This window comes from Leuresthes tenuis, unplaced genomic scaffold, assembly GCF_036924035.1.
Source record: "Leuresthes tenuis unplaced genomic scaffold, fLeuTen1.0.hap1 SCAF_3, whole genome shotgun sequence".
NCBI classification, from domain to species: domain Eukaryota; kingdom Metazoa; phylum Chordata; class Actinopteri; order Atheriniformes; family Atherinopsidae; genus Leuresthes; species Leuresthes tenuis.
The window spans coordinates 22416130-22425770 of NW_027325357.1; the positions used below are offsets into that span (position 1 = coordinate 22416130).

Sequence of the window (9641 nt, forward strand, 5' to 3'; positions counted from 1 at the left end):
ACACGAGGCCGAGACGTTTCAACAAATCACTGTTTATTTAGATAAAACATAACAACAACTGTAAGAAAGACAGAGAAAGGTTGTATCAAACATCCACAACAACAATCATGTGTGGAGCGTTTCAGATTTCTGTGATGTTGAGTGACAATGAAGTGGAGGACAACATGTTCACCACAAACCTGTGGAGAAATGCACGCAGCTCCACTTCATTTGGACGACTCGGACTATGCCACCGAAGAGACAGCTTTCGAAAGTGTACTCGGTCGAGTTCAGTGGTAAACTTGGTAATCACACGAAAACATTTAAAGGACACAGTTCCCTGCAACCCCTAAAAGAAAAAGCCCCCTTCTTCCACTAGGAAAAGTATTTGTCTCACTAAGACTACAACCATCTTGTTAATACCATGGGGAACGACCCACAACCACACCATTTACAGACTGGGCCAACAACTCAAACCCAATCTCAGTACGTTTCGATTAATGGAAATCACTTTATATGAAGTTACATTTGCAAAACAAGACACACCTCAAACCATCTGTATTTAAAGTGGTCAAAATGAGGCATTAACACAAAGGCACAATATGTAAAGACTTTTGATCGGTAGGTCAAGTTTTAGGCAACGATTGGCGTATATATATATATATATGTAAAAAGAAGAAAACAAATGTACAAACGTACAAGGACAGGTGGACAGTGGAGTACTTATAAATAATAGGAAGAGGGATCAGATTAAAAGTATATACATCATTCTGGGGGAGACACCGTCAGACAGGTGAAGAGCATCAGGTGTAAGTGATCAGGCTACAGAGTGAAGTAAGACAGAGAGTGAAATGATGTTAAAATACATACAAAGGCTAAAACCAAAGAAACCTGCTGTTCCTTCAGATTAGCGCTAGTCCTGCCAAATGTTCTGTGGTCATTCTCAAACTATGATTCAAAAAAGAGTTGCAATTTTAATTCTGTTAGATGCATTTACAATGACAATAAAGGTCTGGTCGGGGGGTCAGAAATTGCAGTTTTGTTAACTGCAGGTAGGAACATCATGTTGGAGCTCCAAAAACAGAAATGCACCCGAGCGCCATCACAGTGCAAAGATTCTTCTATCTTCCGGAGCCAATACTTCTGTCTTCAAATATGGTAATTTCAACCTGAGCAGGAAAAAAATGGCAAGTTAAGGAAAACGCACAATGGCACGGACACATCTGCTATCATTACAAACCACCACTGATGGGGAAATTAAAACAGGCATCCATTGATTTCAGCTTTTAACAGATATGAAAGAGTTGCTTGAAAAGTGGGCGAGGAACTCAGACTTTTACAAGGCTGAGCGTTCGTAACATCTACCAACCAATACATGGAGATTTTCTTTAGAACGCCATAGCTTCAGTTGGTGCCAAGTTCACCCACTATGACCAACCTGGAGACAAGTCATTATCAAGACTACAGAGCTGATGACGAAAAAACAAGAGGATGACAGAAAAACAGTCAGTAGTCTCGACTCCATCCATGTCAGCACGCTCCGGGGATCATTCAATAAACCGTTTTAAGGATACAACCCTGAGGCCTCTCTCTATGGGGTCGGTCAGCAACAAGCCACTGGGAGCAAAAATCTTCTCATTCTGGTCCTTAATGTATCTTGCAATCTTCTTTAATACCTGTGCAGACACGGTGAGAAGCAGAGAACTGTGAGATGCACACTGACAGGTCAACTTTCCCATCACACAAGAATTAATAACGATGCCATACACGACATCCCACATAAGCAGTTCAACCTTTTCATAGTGGGTCTCCATGCAGAGGAAGATGGTGTAGGCGGTCATACAAGCCAAGCAGCCCTCCAGATACGACTCCCCACCGAGTTTCTCAGCCTCGGCATACAGGTTGTTTAGAGTCTGGATGGTCTCCTCAAACTGCTGCTTAGTGAGCTGAAACCACAGCAACAACTTATTTACATAACCCTGAAGTACTGGGGAAAAACCCATACCACCCAGGTAAAAACTGTGCATACCCTTAAGTCCAGTTCAGAAGGGAACTTGGTCTGGAATTTACATATGATTCCTGAGCTGTAGTCTCTCTGGATAAACACCTTGGAGGAGGCGACTGGCTGATGGAGGTCCTGTAAACTGTGGGTCTGAACAAAGATGGAGGCATCGAACACTTAAACTCCGAGGGAAGCAAGCGAATATTAATGTTTTACGTTGGTTAAAATATTTCTTAGATAAATTTGTGTGGTCAAGGTACGCTATATACAGGCTTCTGCCAGTCTAAACCTCGTAAAAGATTGCGTAAAATAAAATAAACGTATCAACACTATGGACGGCCTATCATATGGGGTGTCGTTAGCTAATATCGCGTTAGCTTACATTTAGTGACACCTCAGCACCACCACAAACAAAGGCGGCGTTCATCACCAACAACCAAAAGAAACGCTTTACAAAACTATAAATTTACTCAAACATTGGCCATCAGAGGAATCCTTAGAAAACCAACTCGACCATTAAACTTACCTCAGCCATAGCGGACGCTGCTCTTGTAGCTGCTGCTCATCCCAGTGCAACTTCCGGTATAGGTTTTTCAAGATAAATGTGTACTTTGTACACAAACGTCAGATGTAATAAAATGCTTGATCGGGATTTAGCCTTACACCATGTACCTTGGCATGAAATTTTTCCCTCAGGAATGCAGTCCTTTTAATGTCGACTTAGTAATAATGGAAGCATTTCCAACATGTATTTGACAGTTTTAAATTTAAATGAATGTAGATAAATGTAGCTCATGTCTGTGAGCGTGGGGCCAGTTGGATCGAAGGTTCCTCTAGACCAGAAGCCTCCGAACTGACAAATATTTGTGAATACTCATTGCGAGCAAATTAACAGAAATTTTTACCGTTAACAGATTTGAAAAATATTTATTAGTCCGAACACCAGAAACCTCCTGTTGAAACATGTAAACTACTTTGAAGGTTGACACACCCAATGAGAAAGTGTTCCGGTCCCCCTCCTCCTCGTACAAGCTTCCGGAAGAAAAACCTTTGACGCAACACTGTACGTCACTACTGACAAAGTGCAACTGTTTCAGTGTTCAATTTGGTTGTCTGCTCCTCCCAATTGTAAACATTTAAATTGTAGTAAACCCCACTGGAAGTCATTTCAACACATGCTTTTTATGGATTAATCACTCAAAGAAAAGACGAAACTGTGAATGTTATCAGTTTATTGAATCATGGTCTTGACTCAAAACTGCGTCTGTTCGCTGTATTTTCTTTAGTCGAACAGACCGAAGCCCATGTCGTCGTCAGATTCCTCAGACTCCTCCTTAACCTCTTCCTTAGCAGCTGGAGCTGCAGCGGTCTCTGCAGCTGCTACAGGTGCTGCGACAGCAGCAAAAGCAGATGGGTCTGCCAGGAAAGCTTTGACCTGTGGATGGAATAAAGCCCAATGTTAGGTTTTCATCTTTGCCATGGACCAACTTCTGGGGCAATCAAAGACTAAATTCCACTTAAAAAACACTTTGAATCTTTGAAGGGCTGTCTGACACAAAGAGCCCCTAACTGGCCAGAAAACAAGACCGGCAGGGATAAAGATGTTCTTTACAGGGTGATCAATAATGCAGCACGACCCATCCTACCAGTCAGCTAGATCAATTTTATTGTATAATGTACATAGGTATACCTTATCTGCCAGAGGGAAGGAGTATTCCGTCTCCACGGCGACAGCCAGGACTCTCTTGTAGCCATTGATGATGGAGTGGGGGACAGAGGCCAAAGTGGGATAGCCAATCTCCATACACACACTAGCAATGTTTCTCACACCCTAGAGGATTAACACATTTGTTTTCAGTCAAATTACAGGCACAACCTAGCAGACAAACTAATCTTCATCCTCAACGTCTTCTGTAGACCACGATGAATCTCACCTCCAGGAACCTGGTGTGCAGAGAAGCCTCAGTGATGTCGAGCACCTCTGGGCTGTAAACACTGCCGTTGTCATAAACCTGCTGGATGATGAGTCCGAAGGAGAAGGGCGAGATATTCAACATGTTGAGCAGCGTGGCCTCGCTGGCACCAACCTTGTCACCAGTCTTTATCAGACCGACATCGCTCTGAGGAGAGAAATGGTCGTTAGTCCTTGATGTACATTTCTGGTTCAGATGTACTGTGTCTTATTGTTGTCAAACTCACCAAGATTTCAATGGTTCCTCTGGAGATTTTGGTGGTGATACCCAGAGCCTGGAAGAAAGAGGTCTTCTCGGGACCCAGTCCAGTATTCTGAGCTGGCACCGTCACATCACATGGGGCAATAGCTCCAGCACGGGCAGCTGCTGGTACCTGGGGCACATCATGGTAACCTTTCATTTCAATACCACTTTAAGGGCGTGTGTCAACACCCAGTTCTCAGATTTCAGTTTTTGAGTGTCTGAAACCTTACGTCCCTGGCAGCCATTAGATTATAACAGACAGGGATAGCGAGGAAACATTTTACTGTTTGCAGGGGGAACGACAATACAGTACTACGCAAGCTGCATTGTAACTAATCCTGCACATTCATAAAAAATTATCATGTTGATGCTTATCAAAATTAAACATCTGCAACCTACAACACTTAAAAGCCAAGAGGCCATTTTGTGCCAGACTATTATACACCTTTGTTCCATTTAGTTTTTACCTTATTGGCCAGCAGCATGTCCCTGACCTCAGTCAGATCCTCCTTGGTGAAGACAAAGCCCACATTCCCTTTAATGTGGGGCAGAAGCCTGTCAAGTCATAGAAATTCCATCACATTTCTGAGCACATCACCACTATTACAGTCAGTAAGGGTGGTTGAGTGTCTGAAACCTTACGTCCCTGGCAGCCATTAGATTATAACAGACAGGGATAGCGAGGAAACATGTTATTGTTTGCAGGGGGAACGACAATACAGCACCACACAAGCTGTATAGTAGATATCCTGCTACTTAAAAAATGTGAGTATTAAAAAGACTGAGGGGGCAGTAACACTCACTTCTCCAGGGCAGGATTGTTCTCCAGGTGGCCACGGATGGCTTTACGCATCATTGTGTTTTTACCCATCAGCACCACGGCCTTTCCACGCAGAGACATACGGATGGTCTGCATCTGCTTGGATCCCACATTGTCTGCCCCCACGATGAAACATTTTGGATAATCATCCAAAAGTTGCTGCAAACAGACCACTGCGTGTCAAAACGAATTGTATTACTATAGCGTTTAAAAACTTGAACTATAAATTTTTTTTTAAACCAAAATCGTACTTACGATGATTTTCAGAAAATAGTTGGACTTCCACGTGGCCCTGTCTTCCCTGGGCATCTTGACAGTGCTTCCAAGGATCGCTCAACAGCTGGTTTAAAGACAAGGTGATACCTGCAACCGGAGAACAAAGCGAATATTAAGTGTGCTTTATATAAACAAAATGTTTCAACACAATCAACAACGTTGTACAGCCCTGACATGTGGTCAGTGGCTAAAGCTAGCCTGCTAACCTATAGCTAGCAACTGCTAAAGAGGCCACGCTCGATTAAAACGCACTTAAGTTCAGAATAGCAACGTAATATAAAACACGTTATGTAGAACAAACCCTTTCTTCAAGAAACAAATATCTATAAATCACTACTCTTTAAAAAAAAATCATTTTTAGCGCTTTCAAAAGCGAAGGGAGAAAATACTCACTGCGTCTGAGGGTCGCGTGAAAGAAAGAGGAAGAGGAAGGGCGCGAGTCGAATATATCTAACACGACCGACCAATCACAGCGAAGAAAGAGCCCCTGGGCTTACCCTCTATTGGACCATTTTCGTGTCAAATGGGCTCTCTCGGCAGCGTCGTCTCCCTCACTTCCGTGTCAGATTTTAAGGCGCAAGCGTTGTGCTAGTGTTCAATGCCAGTTTTCTGGTTTGGGATATTTAAGAAGTAGATGCCTTTGTAGCCAGTTCTCTCACATATCCGTCTACAGACATTAACTATGTTGCAGCCGCCTGTACAGATTCCTTCTGAGGTATGGAGCTACGTGTTTGGGTATCTGTCAGTGGAAGACAAGTTCAACGTCCGGGCATCCTGCAAGCACTTCAACAAACTTGTCGATCACTGGTCTCTCTGGAGAGGCTGGGTAGTAGTTTTATGTTTTAAAAATTGCGCTTACAACTGTCAGTTCTGGACCACTCTTCGTCGCAGGAAAGTCACCAGTGTGGTGATGAGGAGCACCAAAGCCAAAGACTGGAAACAGCTCGCCGTGTCCCTCCCTGCTCTCACCACAGTGGTCGTGGAGCAAAGCTCTCCAGGGACCCTCACCTTTTTAAAGGACTTTCCGCATTTGAAACGTTTGGCTGTGAGAGGCAGCGCTCTGTTGTTCAACACCAACTCGGTGTCTCGACCCGAGCAGCTGACTCATCTTAGCATTTGTGGTGGGACATTCGGCTCGACAACACAAAGTTCGCTCATCTCTGCACTGGGTCCGTTTGAAAATCTTACTTCTTTAGTCTGTCATGATTTAGGAGTCTCAGGAGTACCATTTTGGATGATGCAGACCTTTCTGTCCTGCTTGCCTGAACTGAAGCATCTCTCCTTGTCTATGAAACACACATTGCAGGACTCTGGCAGTGTTTTGCCGGTTTGTGGGACACCTCCAGGCTTGTCCAGTTTGGAACTTATAAGCTGCTCCTATAATTCACTACCAGAAGATGCAATGAGGTTGTTTCCTTGCCTGAACAGTCTTGCTGTTTTCTACAAGCATTCACATGAGGAGATGCAAGACAGAGGTTCACCACCTGCACTTCACCTAAAAACGTGGCTGTGTGACCTCCCCCAGCTGTCCAGCCTGGTCGTTGTCAAGGGCCCTCCTGTTAAGATGTATGTCACCTCCATCCCAGCCACGGTGACCAGTCTCACTCTGTGTGTTGCGGGGTTGTCTTCAAAGGACATGGCAGCCTTGGCAGTGCAGACGCCAAACCTCCTCCACCTCCACATCGACCCCTGGCCCTCACATTTGGGAGCTCACACTGCTGAAATCCCTCGGCTATTTCCAAAGCTCAGGAGTCTCAAACTTCGCCTTGAACATGTGCCACAGAAAGATTGTTTGCACCTCCACCAGCTGCAGGACCTGGAGTACTTGGAGGTTCTGGACAGCCAGCAGCGCCTTCCTGATCTTGCTGCCAGGCTTCGAGCTCTCACAAAGCACAGGCTTCGGGTCGTCGCCTCTCCCCGCCAAAGAGACACGTTGTCCTGCTCTTGTGTTTATCAGGTGTATTGATTTACGTGACCCCCCCCCCCTCAGACTGTTGACAGATGTTTGTTCAAACACACAAAAACGGTCTGGATCAAAGTCACTTTTCTGTTCCAGATTCATTATTTTTATCAATGTTATTTTTTTAACACTTTGTGCCAAATGTGTGATATTCAAATACATTTCACATCATGTATACCGACATATTCTTGAAAATGATTGATTGAATAATGGTCAAAATAAAAAGAGGTTTATTGTGACAAGCATAGTAATTCCCTACCTCAACACAGCTTTTTACATTTTTTTTTTTTTAATAGCACCTTTCAGTATAGTAAGTAAAAACAGATGAAGATGCAGATCCAAAATCCATCCACTATCTTCCCCTATCTGAAGTTTGCCCACCGACACTCTCATGTGCCTCCTGGGGGATCTCAAAGTGTTCCCTGACCAGAAGGGCTTTATTTTTCCCTCCAGTGTGTTCAGGGTCTGTCTCTGGGCCAAAATCTCCAAAGAGAGGCAACCAGTTGAGTTAATTAGTCTCACAGAGATGATATGCAATTTAAACATAAAAACTTAAGAATGACTTAAAAATACAATCCAGAGCACACCAAAATGAGCACTACACAGAAAGGTTACTGAACCTGTGGGTCAAACACAGAGGAAAGACAGAAGGGGTCACGAGTCACTGAGGAAGTTTGAAAGACAGAGGATGTGTCTGCACCCCAAAGACGCTGTTTAATCATCCAGATTTAATTCTTTTGTTAACATTAAGCAAGTGGGCATCTGATGACTTTTTATTTTGGACCTGTGCATATCTCAGTTTGTACTTTTTTTGTCTAATACACCAGGCTTTGGTTTAGGATAGGAAAAAGAAAATAAAAAAAGCCTTTTGTTCATCTGTAGCTACAACTGAAGTTTATAACGATCCCCATCTTCTGCAACTGTGTGGATCTGACGAAGTAAAAACACGGATGAGTAGCGACGCTTTCTGTGAAACGTCAAACGCACAGAAGTGATCAAACAATGGCAGAAATAAATACTCTACATTTTATTTGCAGAGGTCAGCGGTCGGAACCCACAAAGGCTCTGGCTCGTGAGACAATTCAAGCGGTAAAAACATTGCATGAATATGTCTCACCTAACCACATTAAAAGTAACAGGAGGCTTTGATTTGTTTTTTTTTGTTTTTTAATGGATTCTCTGACAGAAGCAAAAGTATAAGGCGGTTTTAACCGTGAGATCAATATACATAAGCAAAATGAACACATTTCTTTCTTTTCCAAAACTCACATTGTCCCCTGCTACTTCCCAAACATCCGACTCTGCTACATGTGAACACCAATAATGTGTGCCGAACGAATCAGCGCCCATCTATTACAGTGTATAGTTCAGAGTGAAAACGCAGCTCAGCAGGTGAAGCCTTCACCCAGACTTCAGCTCCTGAGGCTGGGAGCTCGACAGTGTGTAAGACCTTATTGCATTGACACATTTGGCACAACAACAAATTCAGATCAACTTGAAGGTGGATACACTGTATCAACTCCTTGCACACAGATACACAAATCAAAAAGGAGAAACAATATTGTAGTTTCTCCACAAGGGGGAGAAAAAAGAAGAAACGAGGGTACATTTCTGCAGAGGAGCTGCGGTTGAAAAAAAAAAAAAAAAGGAGTCACTACTTAAATGTTTGCTAAGTTCTGGCTCTGGATAGGTGTCGTTTTCTGATTGCTGACCAGCAAAGGCTAACATCTAGCTCCCATCAGCGAGGTTTGCGATGATACAAATAAGAAAGAAGGATCATAGTTGACGATTCACAATAAAAAACTTCAGGCCGTTTCCTCTGAAGTGTGACACGCTGAAATCTGAGCTGGTGCTTGTGAGTGTGTGTGTGTGTGTGTGTGAGAAAAGGAATGAGACCAGGGTTGTTACAGTAGGCTACATGCTAACAGAGCCAGCTCTTTGCATATCAGTGTGAGCCTTCAAAGCTCAAAAATATATATCGTTTTTCATCACAACAGACAAAACACAGTTCTGTCACCTCATGGAGGGTGTTACAGGTATACAAATGTAGATTCTGATTGTAACGGCAGCTGGTGCTGATTAAGCTCCACGTGTAAGAAATGAGCACGAGAAACTTGTCATTCTTTAACCAGGCTTACTGACAGATACTAGTCAGAACATACAGTGGTAAATGCATGAAGTGGCAACAGTTAAAACATGGAAATTGTTGAAAAAAAATAAAGGTTTACTTTGAATTTGTTCAGTTTGACACCTGCAGGCGATTAAAGCAGGAAAATATCAAGGTTTAAAAAAAAAAGACAATTTCATTTGTTTAGGCTTATTTTTTCTCATAAAATGCACCAACATTAATCAATATTTGTAACCAGGGTACATATTTTATTCTTATTG

At 43.1% G+C, this 9641-nt stretch overlaps 2 protein-coding genes and 2 non-coding genes across 5 annotated transcripts; all 4 read right to left on the reverse strand.

The window, feature by feature from the left end:
- Positions 1–992: 992 nt before the first annotated feature.
- Positions 993–2570, reverse strand: golga7 (golgin A7). The gene is made up of 5 exons (XM_072382584.1): positions 2508–2570; positions 2009–2131; positions 1773–1925; positions 1554–1655; positions 993–1148 (listed from the first exon to the last, which is right to left on the reverse strand). Exons 1-5 carry the CDS (start codon positions 2514–2516, stop codon positions 1101–1103), a joined length of 435 nt encoding a protein of 144 aa, XP_072238685.1. The 5' UTR covers positions 2517–2570; the 3' UTR covers positions 993–1100.
- Positions 2571–3198: 628 nt separating this feature from the next.
- rplp0 (ribosomal protein, large, P0) lies at positions 3199–5779 on the reverse strand. 2 transcript variants are annotated; one of them, XM_072382585.1, is made up of 8 exons: positions 5687–5779; positions 5273–5380; positions 5001–5176; positions 4665–4752; positions 4181–4327; positions 3916–4101; positions 3672–3812; positions 3199–3416 (listed from the first exon to the last, which is right to left on the reverse strand). In XM_072382585.1, exons 2-8 carry the CDS (start codon positions 5324–5326, stop codon positions 3264–3266), a joined length of 945 nt encoding a protein of 314 aa, XP_072238686.1. In that variant the 5' UTR covers positions 5327–5380; positions 5687–5779; the 3' UTR covers positions 3199–3263. The 2 variants fall into 2 exon arrangements, with proteins under 2 accessions (XP_072238686.1, XP_072238687.1); XM_072382586.1 differs by lacking the exon at positions 5687–5779 and having other exon boundaries at positions 5001–5190; positions 5273–5373.
- On the reverse strand, positions 4412–4541 carry LOC140304265 (small nucleolar RNA SNORA63). The gene has a single exon (XR_011915258.1). It is a non-coding gene; the product is annotated as a small nucleolar RNA SNORA63 (small nucleolar RNA).
- Positions 4824–4952, reverse strand: LOC140304266 (small nucleolar RNA SNORA63). The gene has a single exon (XR_011915259.1). It is a non-coding gene; the product is annotated as a small nucleolar RNA SNORA63 (small nucleolar RNA).
- Positions 5780–9641: the final 3862 nt, after the last annotated feature.